A 17,061-nucleotide genomic window follows, 5' to 3' on the forward strand; every position below is an offset into this window, starting at 1 on the left:
CAGAGCTGAGCAGAACTTGAAGCCGAGCCCCAGATTTAACGAGATGGGGAGGTGGAATTATAAAACGCCTGCATTTTACCTAGCGTTCTAGCTAGGCACTTATCAGCCCTTCATCACTGTCATGTCTGACCACCTCACAAGCGCTAATGGAGTTTGTCCTCACCCCCACCCCGACATAGGGAGACATTATCCCCAATTTAAAGGTGGGGAACTGAGGCACAAGCTGGGTGAAGTGGCTTCTCCAGACTCTGGAGAACTCAGGAATTGAACTCAAGCTCAGTGCAGGGCCCTGACGACTAGAGCATTCTTCCTAACATCAGGTGGGACAAACGCTACCTTTCAAAAGAGCAGAGAAAGGATATGACAGTGCACAGGGCTGCAGCAAGCTGTGTGAAAGGGCTGCTAACTAGGAGGCGTGCAGACCAACGGGAAAGTGGGATCTGGTCATTAACAGCGACTGTGGCTTCCAGTTTAATTGACTCACACTTCCTCCAGTGGTGGGACGTCAGATCAGTGAGGACGTCAGATGCCACTTTTCAATGAGTTTGGATCCAGTTAGCGACACGGTCGGGTCTAAATCAAGTTTGGGTTCAAAACCCATGGTCAGTACTTGTACCACATCAGCCTCGGTCTTCCCCAGGGACGAGACGCCTCTTCTGAGCGTGGGCTGGGCTCCTTAACCTTCCCCATGTAACCAGGCTGACCTGGCCTTCCCGCCACGTTCACCAGGGGCAGGGCATCACAGAGGGCCTGCCCTCTGTGCCCTGCTGAGGCACGCTGGGTGAGCTGCCCCACAGTCTGGCTGCACAAACGTAGGGGAGGCAAGTTTTCGGTGGTGACATAAAACACACCCTGCCCCCAAGCTGAGTTGGCGTAAATGAGTCGGGTGAGGGTATCTCGAAGAAGTTACATCAAGTCCTCAGCCTGGAGGGATCCTGTGATAAATGAAGTGGGGAGGAGGGTAGCTCCCTTTTATGGACACCCAGCCAGCCAGTAGCTATAACATCCCTCTTAGTAGCTGTTCTCCACTTTCTTTACCTGTAAAGGGTTAAAAAGTCTCACTGCGATGCATAGGTAAAAGGAAGGGAATGGGCAGCTGGTCAAAAGAGCCAATGGGAAAGCTAGAACTTTTTAAAATTGAGAAAAAACTTCCCTTTTGTTTGTCTATTGTTGTTTTTCCAGGGAGAGGCAGACAGGGCAGCAGCTATGCTGTAAAAAGCTTAGGGCCAGGTACAAAAACTTATCAAGATCATACCTAGAAACTGCTCATTTGAAACCCCAGATATGTACGTAGACCAGGAATTGTCTAGGAAGACGCAATGAGGTTTATCCCTTTGATTCCTTTATGGCTTGTGGACTCCTCTGTGCTAACCCCGGTGCTTTTGTTTTGCTTGTAACCTTTAAGCGGGACCTCAAGAAAGCTATTCTTGGTGCTTAATCCTTGTAGTTACTCTTTTAAAATCTAGCAATAGCCTGAGTTCCCAGATGTATTTTCTTTCTTTTTTTAATAAAATTTACCTTTTTTAACAGGATTGGATCTCTGTGTCTCAAGAAGGTTATGCACGTTTTTTAATTAGCTTGTGGCAACAGCTGATTTCTTTCCCCCTCCCCCCATAGCTCTTCCCCGGAGGGGGGTGAAAGGGCTTGAGGGTACCCCACAGGGAGGAATTCCCACGTGCACCTTCCTGGGTCCTCAAAGGGGTTCTTTACTTGGGTGGTGGCAGCATCTACCCATCCAAGGTCAGAGAGAAGCTGTAACCTTGGGAGTTGAATACATGCCTGGAGTGGCCAGTATTTAATTTTTAAAGTCCAGATTTCCCACTCGAAGTGCCAGAGTGAGGAATCAGACTTAACAGATCCTATGGAACTGGGACATACAGACCCTTCCCACAGACCCCAGAGAAGTGGAGGAGAGCAGACAATAGAAATCCAGCTGCCCATAGCCTGTGACTGCATTGCTCCAAAGGGGCTGGGCTTATGGGACTTAACACAGAGGGCACGCGAAGAGCAGGACAGATGGGGATGGTGGTGCCCTAAGCAACGTTTGACAGCCCGGGAAGGCTTTAGATTCAGAAAAGGGCAACAGGCACAGGGTAAGGACCAGTGAAACAGGTACATTACACCAAGACACCATATCGAGATAACCTCAAGCATTCATACATAAGAACAGCTATGCTGGGTTAGACCAATGGTCCATCTAGCCCAGTAACCTGTCACCAGCACCACGTGCTTCAGAGGGAATGAACAGAACAGGGCAATTTATCGAATAGTCCATCATCCTGTCATCCACTCCCAACTTCTGGCAGTCAGAGGTTTAGGGACACTCAGAGCAGGGGGTTGGGTCCCTGCCCATCCTGGCTAATAGCCATTGATGGACCCGTCCTCCAGGAACTTTAGCTCTTTTCTGAACCCTGTATTAGTTTTGGCCTTTACAATATCCCCTCGCAAGCGGTTCCAAAGGCTGACTGTGTTGTGGAAAGAAGCGTTTCCTTTTGTTTGTTTTAAACTTGCTGCCTGTTCATTTCATTGGGTGAGCCCTGGTGCTTGTGTGATGTGAACAGGTAAACAGCACGTCCTTATTCACTTTCTCCACCCCACGCAGGATTTTACAGACCTCTCTCATATCCCCCCTGAGTTGTCTACTTTCCAAGCTGAACAGTCGGAGTCTTTCAAATCTCCCCTCACGTGGAAGCTGGTCCAGACCCCGAAGCATTTTTGTTGCCGTCTCTGTACCGTTTCCATTTCTAATGTAGCTTTCTGGAGACGGGGCAACCGGAGCTGCAGGCAGTGCTCCAGGTGTGGGCGTGCCATGGGTTTATAGAGAGCCATTATGATATTTTCTAATTATCTGTCCCTTTGCTAATGGGGCCTAACATGCTGTTTGCTGTTTTGACTGCTGCTGCACATTGAGCGGACGTTTTCAGAGAACTCTCCGCAAATTTGCAATTTCTGATTGGACAGTTCAGGAAGTTGTCAGCTGAGGCTAATACTTTGGGGCAAGAAAGGGAAGTCCAGGGGATGCAGGAGGCAGCAGGTAACTGAACGCTTTCCCTCTCCTCTTTGGACATGCATTGATGATGGCCCAAGCCCAACATGCAGGCAGCCTTCCTGACACGAGGGAATTTTGACAAGATTCCTTGCATTCCGCTGAGAGCGGTAACACGGGGAACCCTACTGTCGTAAGCCTCTGTGCGTAGCGCGTGTGAATGTAACGGTGGGGAACGCCTGACCCGTAGAGCAGCGGGATGCAGTCATCCCTTGTGGAACATGTTGGCTCCCTTTCCCTGCCTCCTGTTAAAGCTGGCCTGAAAAAGGGCTGCAGCAGCATCCATCCGTCAAAGCACCAGCACTGAACGGTGGCCACAAACTCAGCCAGGTACCAGAGGGTGGAGGCAGAAATGCAGGCCTGGTAGGAGATCAGGGCCGGGGAGCAAAAGGGACTGGGGGAGGCAGTGAAGTGCCAATTCACCCTCCACTGAAATAGAAGAGATTGGTACCTAACCCAGGAATTGTTTCCATCAGCATGATGAGAAGGCACAAACATTAAAGAGCCTTTGGGTTTCTTTCCCCAGGAGAGGCTGGTGTAGCCCTCCTCAGCATGCTTCGGAATTTTACCTATTTTCCTCCCTCTGGCACATTTTAAAATATCTGCATCACAGGCACTTCGCAGCCAGGAGGGCACGAAGATCCCTCTGGACCCTCAACCAAAACGGACGTACAGCAGTGCTTGCTAAAATAAGGTTAGTTGACTAAGTATCAGTTGCAGCCCCAGCTCTCGTGGTACCATGATCCCTCTGGGCTTCCAGCAAGAACGGGAGAGACAAACGCTGCTATTTCCAGCACAAAACACAGGCAGAAAGGACTTTTAACAGGCGTTTCAGGCCTTTACACAGCAGGGGTGGGAGGGGGAGACCTTTTCCCTTTGCAGGTCACCTCAAACAATACAAGGACAGTCAGCAGAGCGGCCAAGGGGAAGTCAGAGGCAGCATAAAAATATATGCAGCAGAAAAAGGGCAGCAGAGATCTGAAATGTGATGGGGAGTTTCCGAGGCAGAGACACGGGGAGATGACTCCAGCTGGCAGCGAATGCAGTGGAGAAGGTGTTTGCATCAACTGGAGTCATTTGTTGTCGAACAGGCACAAAGGTGGCCAGTGGCCCCCTGAACACAGAGGGGAAAAAGGCAACAAAGACCCTGGCATAAACTGAAGCCTGTCTATGGAGCAGTTTTTATAGCCAGGTGCCCCCATTTACTAGGGCAGGTGCAGGGTCTGATCAAGGAGCAGAAGGCGGAGCTGGATCCCTGCACAAAAGCGAAGATAGCGGAAAGGTTTGAGAATGGGAGTGACGTGCCATGGCAGCTACGGACATGCAGCCCTAGCCTTGGAATCCTCTTTCCCAGCACAACGAAACCTCCCTTGCTTCAGATCTCTCATCCCCATCTCTCATCACACCTTGGGTGTGGGCATATTAAGTCCCTAAAGTAGTGTGTGAAATATGGGAATCTATACAGGGGAAATCCTGCAGCTTTTTGCTGCTTAGGCCTTCAGCCAGCTGCATTATTTATAACACTTAGGGCAGGAATCAGGTCTTCCTCTTGGTCTAAAGCCCTGAACACACCAGCACCTCTGCAAACCATATGCAGGAAACCAAGCCACAGCATTGTGCACAGGCTCTGGTCTGGAGACGTGGCGATAGAGAAGGAAGCTGCAAGAGCTGGGACAGACCATCCAAAGAGAGAATAAAGATCAGAATACCTAAGGCAGTGATACACATGGACAATGCTGCAGAAGTGGCAATGTGCAGTGTCTAACCCCAGGAGGTGGTCACAGATGACCCCACACTTACAGAGATCTGAGCAGAGGGCCTTGCCTACGCTAGGAAATAGCACCAATTGGATCCACTGTGCCTATGCTGATCATGGTTTAGCTGCAAGCACGGACGAGGACATTCCACGGTCAGCCCCAGTTCACCTAAGAGCTGCTGTTTCCTAGTGTAGATGAGGCCAAGAAGAGAGAGGGAGAGGAAACGGAGCTCAACTCCTACCCAGCGTCTCCAATCTCATTTAAGTTGTCCAAATGAAAGTATTCTCTGCCCGTACAGGAAGCTACTGGAGACAAAAATAGGCTTATAACTTCAGATGCTGCATCTGTGTCTATACAGCCACCAGCGGTTCAGCTTTTAAACAGACATCCAGTAACAGATGCCTGTTTTCCAAAGGGAGGTCATCCAGCATAGGTAAATATCAGATTGTATCGACTTAAAACTGCAATGGCAGTTCCAATTTGAGACATTCCCCCCGCAACGTTAAAAGCAAAGAATATTCCATGCCAGCAGTGACGGCATCTCAATGATAGGAGAGTGACCCCTGAACAGCTCTGGGCTCCTGAGAATTGCATCAATGGAAAGTGCTCCAATTGACTTGTTCGTTTGATTGTGTGCTAGAGGCACTTTTATTTTCACCTAATATAAAAAACTTCTAACTTGCTGGCTGACTAAGCAATCTACGTCAGTGTATTCTGCTTAACTTTACAGTGTCAACCTGTGGAACTCATTGCCAGGGGATGTTGTGAAGGCCAGAAGTACAACTGGGTTCAAAAAAGAACTAGATAAGTTCATGGAGGATAAAGTCCATCAATGGCTATTAGCCAAGAGGGTCAGAGATGCAACCCCATGCTCTGGGTGTCCCTAAACCTCCAACTGCCAGAAGCTGGGAGTGGACGATAGGAGATGGATCACTCAATAGTTGCCCTGTTCTGTTCATTCCCGCTGAAGCGTCTGGCATTGGTCACTGTCAGAAGACAGGATACTGGGCTAGATACACCATTGGTCTGAGCCAGTATGGCTGATCTAATTTTCTCAGCCCATTCAGGATGCAAGTCCATAAATTGAGCCAGGGCTCTGCTCCCACAAGGTGCAGTTTTATAGAAGTACTTATTCTCGCTGCAGCATCCCACTTGCACTGTTTCTTAGTGATGACAGACTACAAATCATTCCAATACAACTAACAGATCATTCCTAGTCTCAGTTGCTGAATGATAACAACGCACATTTGAAGCCACAGTGAATGTAAACAGTTTTATTGAGACAGATTTACGTCCGACACACATTATAAAAATCTGTTTACACTCTACAAAAAAAAAATCTAGAGGATTAGCATTCACGGGAACAGACACCTTGGGTGTGCAATCTGTGTTTCACCAGCTTTACATTTGCTTTGATAACATACAGTAGAAGTGGGAAAACGCTTAGATTAAACTGATGTGCATCACAGAGCACTGAATATGGCCAAACCTCTCCTGATGCTGAACATATGAAATAGGTTTTACTTTACTGGTGAAAGAATTTTAGTGTTTATAAAGTGTCTGCACCAGTCATTAGTGTTGACAGCAGCTGTGCAAACTTCTGCCACATAGCTCTGTAAATGCATCTCAATTGTGACTTTGAACAGCACTAGCCCATTTCAAAGTCCTGAGCCTCACACGCAAAGACACCCAACTGTGTCAAAACCACATGGAGGTTTTATGATGGGACGAACGGAGGCCAGGAGGAAATGGAATTCATTTTAAATGCGAGACCCGAAAGCAGCTTGGGTCACCAGAAATGTGAGGCTATGGCCTTCCTGTAGTGAGCCCTATCACTGCTGCATTACCTGGCCTTCATCCCCTCCAGATTCCTTTGCTATGTGTAAGTTTTGTTTATTAGAGTAGGATTCTTCCTGGCTTTATCCCAAAACCATAAAGCACATCCAAGGGTCAGAACACCCATACTTCAGGGGTGAACACTAAAGGCACGTATACCATACAAATCTCATATACAATGCTTGATTATGATTTGATTCATTGTCTCAAGTTATATCAAAAGTGTGTTATTTGTAGAAAGTTACATGAAATAATAGGAGTACACATACTTAATGTTTCAAGCCTTTAATCCTTGAAACAAACCAATTTAAAGAAAAAGAGGCCCAAGTTTATTACAGTTAAGGGGCCAGAAGAGGCTGGCGTTAGTGTTTAGAGGACAATATTGTGAAGGAAATGATCTATGTTTGCAAACATAGTGATTGCTTTAGACAAATTTCAACACTCCCCCCACTAGGCCCCACACATGAGAAGTGCAAGTGACCCACTAAGCTGTGCAAAATGGCACTCCAAGGAAGAGTCACCAGCTAAGGTAGAGAAGTCATCTCTTGGCAATCACTTATCTCTGGCTCTCTAACAGCAGTTCTCCCTGGTTAAAGAAAAAAGCATAAGGAAATACCTCAGGATACAACAAAGTAAGTGGTTTGCCTTCTGAGGTAAGAAAATCCCTGGTAAAATAGGCAGCATATGGTTAAAAATTCACAAGAAGGTAAGAACACTGCTGCAAAGCTTTCTACTAATACTGCTGTTTAACCACTGCACAGGAGCAGAACACACAAAGGTTAATTTCAATCTTCAGAGTTTTTATTCTCTGGTTTCTTGTAGCCTTGTTGTTTCTTAGTTATCCTCTTTTGGCACATTTCATCTTGAGGTTCCTAAACTGACAACCTAGCCCCGGTTTGTTTTTGTTTTGGCAGGTAAAGGCACTTCTATGATGTATGATTTGCAGAAGTCTAATGGTTTAAATAAAAAGGGAGCCCCTCCCATTTCCATCCCTAACCCCATGGAGCAAGCTGCACTCATCCACTTTGTTCCTTGCCTTAAGGGACCAATTTAGGATCAGCCACTTTTCCTGGTTGATTTCCCTGTATAACATACAGAGGGTCACATCACGTCAGCCTCTTGCCTCATCTAGTAGGGTCACATGGCTTTGATTAACTATGTACAGGGAAGCCATATGGATTCAGAAGAATGTAATGCACAAGTAACTTGCATTTACAGAGACCCTGCGGCAAACACAAAACTCAGGCTGAGGATTTTAGCAGCATCTGCAAGACAGTCCCACCTCCCACATATTTCTGGATGGAAAGCTTCAGATCACACTTGCTGTATTAGTTCAGATTCCTGGAGCTCCGAGAACAGCAAAGGCTTCATGAAGGAATGCTCTGGAGAAGAGCAAGCACAGGTTTGTCTTGCTGCTACCATACACCATGGTGCCTATTTTGAAGGGGTCTGCAAAGCAGGAATGGCCAAAAGGCAGTCTGCAGTCACACAGAATCCCCCAATTCTACAAGTGCAGTCCACAGACAGACAGCTCCCAGCATGCAAGGTTCTTGACTTCGTGGGACAAGATACAGCATTGCATTTTGGGAGAATGTCTTTTGCACTGAAGATGACTGCAAAGCACATTGTGTGTTGCCCTTGGGCTCTGAACAAGCTGCCATTGTGGCCCTCAGGCTGAATTTGCATTCCCCAGTCTAAACTAATATCATATAGCTTTGTTGCTTGACCTTATTGTTCTGTGGCTTGTAAAAAATTCTGTAGCTACGTCTATACAACATTAAGGGGGATAGAGGGAGGTAGGGCACTGGGGAAGGAACTATCATTGCTCTGCAGCTAACTTTTCAGGATATGCATTCTTCATTTCACACGGAACCCAAACAAATACAAAAATAAACAGAACTTGTTAGACATAAAACAAAGTGTAAATCTAAAAACCACAAGTGTTATCATTACAGAGTCACTTTTCAGAACACCATGTCCCCATCCCTTTGGGAAAGGGGACAGGACAGGACTTTTCACCTCATAGCCTGAAATAACAGTCTCAGTAGCGAAAACGTTTCTCATGTTAATCCAGAAACTGTAAAAAATAAATTACTTTTAAGAAACAGGTTTCTCTATACATGTCTTAAAACTCATCGTGTCGTACTAAGGCTTCCCCGAAGTCTGTGGCCTGGCTACCCACGAACAAGTCATACTTGTCAACGATCTCCTCTTTGGTGAGTTTGCCATCCTAAAATTAAAAAGAATATGTTAGTCAAGTTTATTATGGTAGTGGCTAAGGAGCAGCCAAGCATTCAGCTCCCACTGTGCTAGGTGCTGGACAAACACAGCAGAGGAGACTGTCCCCACCCCGGAATAGACCAGACAAACACATGGTTGGGGGAGGGGTGGAACACACAAGCAGAGTGAACAATATGATGGTGGTAAATGTCATGGTAATGCCACAAGTTGTGTGTTGTGGGTTTTTTGGGTGGGATTTCCTTACGAGGGGCTCAGCTAAATGGGAAGGGAAGGGAAGGGAAGGGAAGGAGGTAAATGGGACTGGTGTTCAGTGAAGCTGGGGTAAGGAGATGGGGGGGGGGGAGGGGAGAAGAGGGAAGGGCTGGATCAAGCAGCCAATCAGTGCAGGGCAGAGAGAGCCCAGTCACAACTGTAGAGAGCTCTCTGAATGGCTAAAGGGCCCAGCTTTCCTCATCTGCTCCTAGCGCTGGCTCCTATCTCAGCATTCCCCCAAGGTCACATGGTGGGGAGCAGGTACCACCTGGGCCCTAGTTTCCCCAGAGCGCGTGTCTCCCCTGCACAGTTCTGTGAGCTCAGATTCACGCAGCAGCCATGACAGATTCCCATCCTCTTAGTTATATGGAGACAATTGTAGAGACCATTGCAGGTTTTCACCCAAGGCATTCTGGGGAGGGTGGGGTGAAGAGAAGGGCTCATGCCTTGTTCTCCAATATGGCAGAGGTGTGGCTGCCTCCCTAAGCAAGAAAAGGGGAATCTAATCAGATTGCTCAATAAGAGTGTTTGCCAAACTTTTTAAATAGTCGGTGCTAGCTCCAGGAAAAAAGGGCCCTATAGTTGTTAAGTTTACTGAGGTAAGCTCCAAAATCACTACTGAAAGGGAGAGCATCAGTGGAGCTGCTCACAGTAACTCGGGCTTCTTGCCAGAATTACAAAGTGATCCTCAGAGACAATTCTGAAATGGCTTTTGAAGCCTCCATCCTGCACAGGACAAGACACTGAAGGGGACCAAGCTCCTCCCACCTTGTTCTGATCAGACTCGTAGACAAGGTGCCGTGCTTCTGCCTCAGCGTGGTCGTAATCCGAGGGAAGGATCCAATCTTTTGTCTCCTCCTTGTCCATCTTCCCATCTCGATTCTTGTCTCTAAACTCCACAAACTGCTCCCGCTCAGTCTTCACCCACTCTGGCTCATCAGCATCGCCATCATGACTGTACATATCCCCTGAACAAGAACACAAGACAGCTGCTGATGCAAGAACACCCCCTCACCTCTGTTCCACTTGGGACTGTGCAAGCAAATCGTAAAGCAAGGTGGTTACACCTAAGTTAAGCAGAGAAATTGCAGCAGTCATCCCCATCTTCAATACGGACATGCAGCCAGTAGAAACTGCAGATCCCCGCATGCAGTGCTACAGCCTTCTTAAAGCATTTGCTGCAGGGTGCAGCCCTCTATTACATACGACAGTGACCACAGGCCACACCACAGATCTAGGGAGCTGCATATTTCCACCCATTTTCGGAGTGGCCACCTAGCCCTGGATCTCATTACTTTAGTGAGATTAGCCCAGACATTTAGGTTTAAAAAGGTTACTTTAAACATGTTTAGAGAAATGTGCAGAGTCTCTATATTGGCATATATTTTAGAGTCAGAGGCATTTATTACCACACTTATTCAATGCCAAAGCTTTCCATTAAAAAAAATAAGAGCTAAAACGACAGCTGCTCTGTTACTTACTACTGCCAAGAGAAGTGGCAGCGCTGTTCTGCAATTGGCAGGCCCCATCATATATCAGAGAGCCGCCTATGGACTTAGAGCAGATGTTGCCTTCTACCTAGGGGTCTGTGATCATACTTGCATTTTGTCTAGTTACCCCCAAGCAAATTATACATGTCATTTTGGTTATGCAGTTAACTTGGAATTACATAGTAAGGATTGACATGGGGGAAAAAAATTGCAAACTCAGTTTCAAAGTTAGGGAGCAAAGAGGGACCCATTAGAAAAATTCCAGAGAGTAGGCAAGGAAGAAGAGATTAAAGAGCATGACTGCTTTGGCACAAATACTGGTCACAAGAGGCTGCAATGTAATTTCATTTGGGAGTATCTTTTTACAAAGCACTGATGGGAAGCGAACACATTATCAGCAGACTCAAGGACAGCGTGCAAGTTGCTTACCTATGTATTCTTCCAAGTCAATGACGCCATCCCTATTCTTGTCGATATCTTCCATGGTTTCCTATTTAAAAAAAGGACTAGGTTAGCCTCAAAGTTCATGGACAAAGAAAGGTCTTTTTATGGCTCTCTACCACTTAGAGGAGAAAACATGAGACAGCAAATTGCCAGCAGTTCAGCTGTCCCTCCCCACACTGCCGTGTGCTGCTCCTGCCCTCTTCCTTGGAGCTGCTCCTGGGAGCCTCCTGCTTGCTGTGCCCGGGGTGGGGTGGGGGAAAGAGGGATGCTAATGTCAGGGTGTCCCCCTCCCCCTGTACCTTATCTCCACGGGTGGGGGAGGGGGAGAGGAGAGAAGAGAAGGGAAGGGAAGGGAAGGGAAGGGAAGGGAAGGACACCTACAGAAGCTTGCTGGCAGCAGCTGCTGTCTCAACTTGTTGATCTACTTAAAAAGGCAATGTACTTAGAGTGGGGTCAGCGTACTTAAAGGGGCAAAGCACATCTCTCTCTCACACACAGTGTGTGTGTGTCTCTGTCTCTCTCCGCCATGCTGTCTCCCCTCCCTCCATTCGTGCTGCCTTGTAGAGTGTGAGGCTACAGTAACAACACTGTGTTAACCCTTGAGGGCTCAGCCTAGTGCTATTCATCATTTAGCAGTAAGGCATTCCCTGGGAAATCTCATCCTCTTCCACCCTCTGACTCAACCACCTCAGCCAAGATTCACAATCATCATTGCCATGTACAGTATTAAATTGTTTAAAACTTGAGAGAGAGAGAGAGAGAGAACATAGTCTTTTGTTTGTTGAAAAAAAATTCCCTAGAACCTAACACCCCTCCCCCCCCCCATTTACATTAATTTTTATGGGGAAATTGGATTCGCTTAACATTGTTTCACTTAAAATAGCATTTTTCAGGAACAGAACTACAACGTTAAGCGAGGAGTTACTGTATATACTTTTTTTAATAGAAGGATTAGCTGATACACCTGTGCGTCAGAAAATAGCAATTGCTAAATGGAAAAATCTCCAAAACAGCCATCAAACGCAGCTGCGTATGGAAGGTCTGCTCTGGTGCACAGCACAAGAGGACAGACTGACAAAGGAGTTCAAATGTGCCCTGGAAGTGGAACATAATTCCACCCCCTTCAGCAACGTGTGCTGCATGCTACCACTAGCCAAGTGAAGAGGAGCCACTTAGCATGTCAGTGACTAGAAGCATCTTTTCTTCTCTTAGTTCCTGCAAAGCCCATCAGGGCATTCATTAGGTTTGCAACGCTATCCATCACAGAACTGGCTGCTGCCTGGAACTGCCGCTTATGGGGAGGAGGGGTCAGGCAAGATTTTTTTTTAAACATTTGGAATAGTGTATAAAAACCTCAAAACTTTAGGATAAAAAATGAAACCTTACAAAAAGCTGTGCCCACCAGTAAGTAAACCTTATACACAACTCCCCCTCACCCAACAGGCCAACGACGTATCCTGTGAGATCATTGGTAACTGGGAGATACCAGACTGTTACTAGCCTGAGATAGCAAGTATAAAAACCTCTTTATTTTACTTCCTCCCTACACCTTAAGGCCCCAGGTCATCTCAACCTGCTTTCTAAATGGCACCCACCTGTACTACTATATCTTTCATGTAGTCATATTCTTCTGGATGCAGAAAGGCAGTAAATTCTTCCTTGGTAGCAATCAAGTCTCCATCCTTGTCAGCCATTTTGAACCTTCGTTCATCCCTCATCATCATCTGTTTGTAGTTGAACCCATCATCAGGGTCTGGGTCATCTGGGCAGAAACAGACAAGTTATACCCATTTTAGACTCCAAAGCTCATCCACAAAACAATTGCACCAGTATCGCATTTCAAATTTTCCTTTTGCTGTTGACTAGGGAAAGTTCACAATGTGTGTCAGGAGAGCCCAAACCTTGCACATCCAAGGGTTACAGTGAAAACTCATTAGGACTCCAGAGACTGCACCTATTTTGCATGAAGTGGAAAAGGTCTCCACTGGTTCTACATTTTAAACAGAGGGGCATCTTGAAGAGACAAGTGTCAACATGAAACGCCCCCAAGCTTATCTCAGCTGAGGACACTTTGATCAAGATAAACATTGTATTCTGACAACTGTAATCTCATTGGGCTATGTCTTCTCTGTGTTAAAGGTAGGAGAGACTGTGGGCTAGATTTTGGCTACTCTTGGAATAGAATATGTAATGGGATTATGTTCTTCCACGGAGGTGCAACAGGCATTTTCAAAGCAAGAGCAACACTGCTGACTGTCCAAATCTAGATACTTATATGTGCCCCAAAAAGTATCTGAGGGCCTATTAGGGTGATTAAATTTAATCAGACTTCATATAATTTGTATATGAAATTACTATCCTATTTATGGGGCCCGTGTTTGTCGCAAGGTTTTTTAATTAGCAGTGAATACTTGAGGACAAAGTACATTTAATAACTAAAATAGTAATAATATACAGGTGCCCCTTTGTCAGAGTAATTAATCATATCCTGGGCTAACAAAAGCCCAGTTTAGAGTTTATTTAGTCCAGAATGTGGTTACCATCTTGTGAACATGAAACACTAAATTAAATACTGACACTTTAAAATTCTGATTAGGCAAATATTAAACAGTAAAAGGAATTTTGATCTGGTGAACGTATGTTCAGTTGTGACAGTTTGGGGGCTATACTATTATTGTCCATTTATCTACTAAAGCAAAAACACTATCTCTCTGTGGGTAAGTTAGCACCCAAGCTATACAGTGGTCTGGTTGACACTCCATTTGCTACAACTTCTGCAAATGGCACCGTCAATTCAAGTTATGAGGTCACCAGTCTCACGTTCATTTTTACATGGAGCAGAAGTATAAGGAATACATGTCTTTTAAGTGTAACTTAAAAGACAAGGATAACTGCTTCGAGAAACACATATGTAACAACGATGTGAATTAAGGGTAAATTAAAGGAAGCAAATAACTATCTAGCTTGCTCTTTTTTTTTTCTCCCCCCGCTGTGTCCTCATGTCATGCTAGGCTAAATTAAGTGCTTTAGTAAAATACTTGCACATGTTGGCACAAAAATTCCTATGTTGTTTACAAAAGATTAAGACTCTCCAAAAAATTGGCGTTAAAGAGCTATGAACCAAGCCAAGACTTAGGTGATTTGCAGTTATTGGCTTCAACTGCACAGCTCATTAGAACTTTGCAGAGCAAGGCCACAACAGAAATAGATGTAGAAAACATTCAAGGTACACACTAAAATTCAGGTCACCTAGTGGTACTGTTAACACTGCAGCAGCAGCATCCAGGTTTGCTCTTTTGGACTTCATCTGGCCAGCTCAAGAGCACTTACATCTAACACCCCTGGTTCACCACAGCATGGAGTACTTGACAGTGTATATGGGAAAATTCAGAAAGCTGTCTTTGGGACATAGGCCGCATGTGGCTCTAATCACAGGCTGAACTCCACAGATGGAAGAGAATGCAGATCCAGAGTACTTAAAAATAAATAAATAAATAAATAAATAAATCACTGTTTATGAGCAACATACCAGCAAGGCCAGGGGCCAGGTTCTGAAGCCTGCACATGAAGTTGGTGCCATTTAGAGCCAATATTAAACATAAGCAAAGAATATAATGGCTTTGTTCTTTAACAAGGACATCAGATCATAATCTAAGCAAATCTTCCACACAGAGCCTGCTTATTGTATCATTGTGCACAGCCTTGGTGCACAGAAATTCCTTTTGCATTCTGGTGATGTATGCTAAAGCATGGGGTACTCAGAAGCTTGCACACACTATTCAAGTGCAGCAGTGAAGTGACTAGCATGGTCTTGGAGCTTACTAACATGCTGTTTCATTTAGATCACAAAAACCTAATTTTAAAAATACTACATACAACAGCCAAAAGAGCCGCAGTGAAAGAGGATGGTGTCTCAGCTCCTACAGTATGGAAGATGTATGTTCTCAATTAGGTAAAGGGATCTGTTAGTTTCCTGGCTGGGTGTCAAACGTTTGAGAGGCATTTCCAAATTTGTTCATGCCAGAAAAAGGGAAAACAGCTTTTCACAACAGACATGAAGATCTTTCACCAGATACTATTATGGAAAAGTACTGACCTTTGAACAGAAGTGGGAAGCCAAGCCATTACACATACATGGCTGTCAGGGACAGATCAGCATTGTAGTTATGAAAGGAAGACCGGAGTAGTTTTAATATATTAACTATTTAGTAGATAAATATATCTGTATATATAAATTGTATATAACGAAGTGAGTAAAAGGTGGTGCAAGTGCATTATGAAGATTTTATCAGCATTAACCTGAGGCACTGGTGAGTAATGTGCCCATCCCAAAATCCTGGGAATGAGATCTTTATGGCATACCACCTTCTCATGGGCTCTACATATGCCATATGTGTTACAAATAAAACTTGAGAAATATTTTGAGTATATGACTTTGTTCATTAGGACATTTTAAATATACCCCTGCAGAGACAGGGGTCTGATCTAACTGCATGGGCTTCAGAGAAAGCCATAAAAACCCTCAGGATGACCCAAGATAGTTTTTCTGTATACTTAACATTGTCAAATTGTAAAGATCAGATACCTTGGAATATCCCAGGACTAGAAACAAGTGCTGTGGATCCCATCAGAAATCTGGTATTTTCCCTTTCTAGTTCGTGGTATAAGACTTGTTTCTAGTTCTACAGGGTCACAGGATCTTTCTTCTTAACTAGTCATTGGTGCTGGACTGAACATTGCCGGTCTTGAGTTTTAACGGGTTACTTAAAAGTGGCGGGGAAAAGCCCCAAACCTTACAGCTGTCTAAAACTGCTCAGCGGAGTGAAGTGATAGAAACAGCCCTGGAAGGACATGGATTAGCCAGAAGAGAGCAAACAAGATGCAACATAAATTTATTACATGCTTTCAAAATGTATGATGTGAGTCCAGAAACAGTCACACTGCTCTGCAAAATTTATTCCATCATACCAACTAAAATGATTAGTGGTTTGGAACGGGTCCCATATAAGGAGAGATTAAAGAGGCTAGGACTTTTCAGCTTGGAACAGAGGACACTAAGGGGGGATATGATAGAGGTCTATAAAATCATGAGTAGTGTGGAGAAAATGAATAACGAAAAGTTATCTACTTGTTCCCATAATATAAGAATTAGGGGCCACCAAATGAAATTAATGGGCAGCAGGTTTAAAACAAATAAAAGGAAGTTCTTCTTCACACAGCGCACAGTCAACCCGTGGAACTCCTTGCCTGAGGAGGCTGTGAAGGCTAGGACTATAACAGGGTTTAAAAGAGAACTAGATAAATTCATGGAGGTGAAGTCCATTAATGGCTATTAGTCAGTATGGGTAAAGAATGGTGTCCCTAGCCTCTGTTTGTCAGAGGGTGGAGATGGATGGCAGGAGAGAGATCACTTGATCATTACCTGTTAGGTTCCCTCCCTCTGGGGCACCCGGCATTGGCCACGGTCAGCCGACAGGATACTGGGCTGGATGGACCTCTGCTCTGACCCAATATGGCCGTTCTTATGTTCATACCACACCCGTATGCAATCCAGGTTACAAGTCCCTTTGCTAGTCTTTGTTCTCCCACAGCCCTACTCAAAATAGCCCCTCCCTCACCAACTCCCCCCTTCAAAGATCTCCCCAGATACTGCCAGTCTTTACTTCTTCGTAAACAGATCTAGGCCCTATGTCACAGGGCCACCGCTAAAAAAAGGGCAGGCCCCCACTGGAAGTGGGGGTGGAGTGGAGAGGAGAAACAGAGCTAAGACATACATTTTATTTTTTTTGTCCTAAGTTTAAGAAAAGACAGTTGAGGTCGTTCTTCAGGAGCTTCAAATTTCAGAAATGTAGCTGTTGTTAAAAGCCAAGTGAACCACAATTTATACAGAGACAACATACAGTACCTTACTACAGCATGGCTGCATTTCCACAGCCACATATATATTTCTGCAGATATTGAAGGCCACCAGTGGATAAATATTACTAGGGAAAAG

The 17,061-nt window shown here is 45.2% G+C and overlaps 1 protein-coding gene across 3 annotated transcripts in view; it reads right to left on the reverse strand.

Annotated features, from left to right (window-relative positions):
- Positions 1-6,085: 6,085 nt before the first annotated feature.
- The window catches only part of CALU (calumenin), a 28,801-nt gene continuing 17,825 nt past the window's right edge, over positions 6,086-17,061 (reverse strand). Inside the window, exons 3-6 of one of the 3 annotated variants that reach the window (XM_074942761.1) lie at positions 12,662-12,828; positions 11,052-11,112; positions 9,901-10,100; positions 6,086-8,869 (exon numbers count right to left, since the gene is read on the reverse strand). In XM_074942761.1, the coding sequence (XP_074798862.1) occupies positions 8,765-8,869; positions 9,901-10,100; positions 11,052-11,112; positions 12,662-12,828 (533 nt within the window). In that variant the 3' untranslated portion in view covers positions 6,086-8,764. The remainder of the gene's footprint in view (positions 8,870-9,900; positions 10,101-11,051; positions 11,113-12,661; positions 12,829-17,061) is intronic. The other 2 variants (XM_074942760.1, XM_074942759.1) reach the window with 2 other exon arrangements.

This window comes from Natator depressus, chromosome 1 (genome assembly GCF_965152275.1).
Source record: "Natator depressus isolate rNatDep1 chromosome 1, rNatDep2.hap1, whole genome shotgun sequence".
NCBI lineage: Eukaryota > Metazoa > Chordata > Testudines > Cheloniidae > Natator > Natator depressus.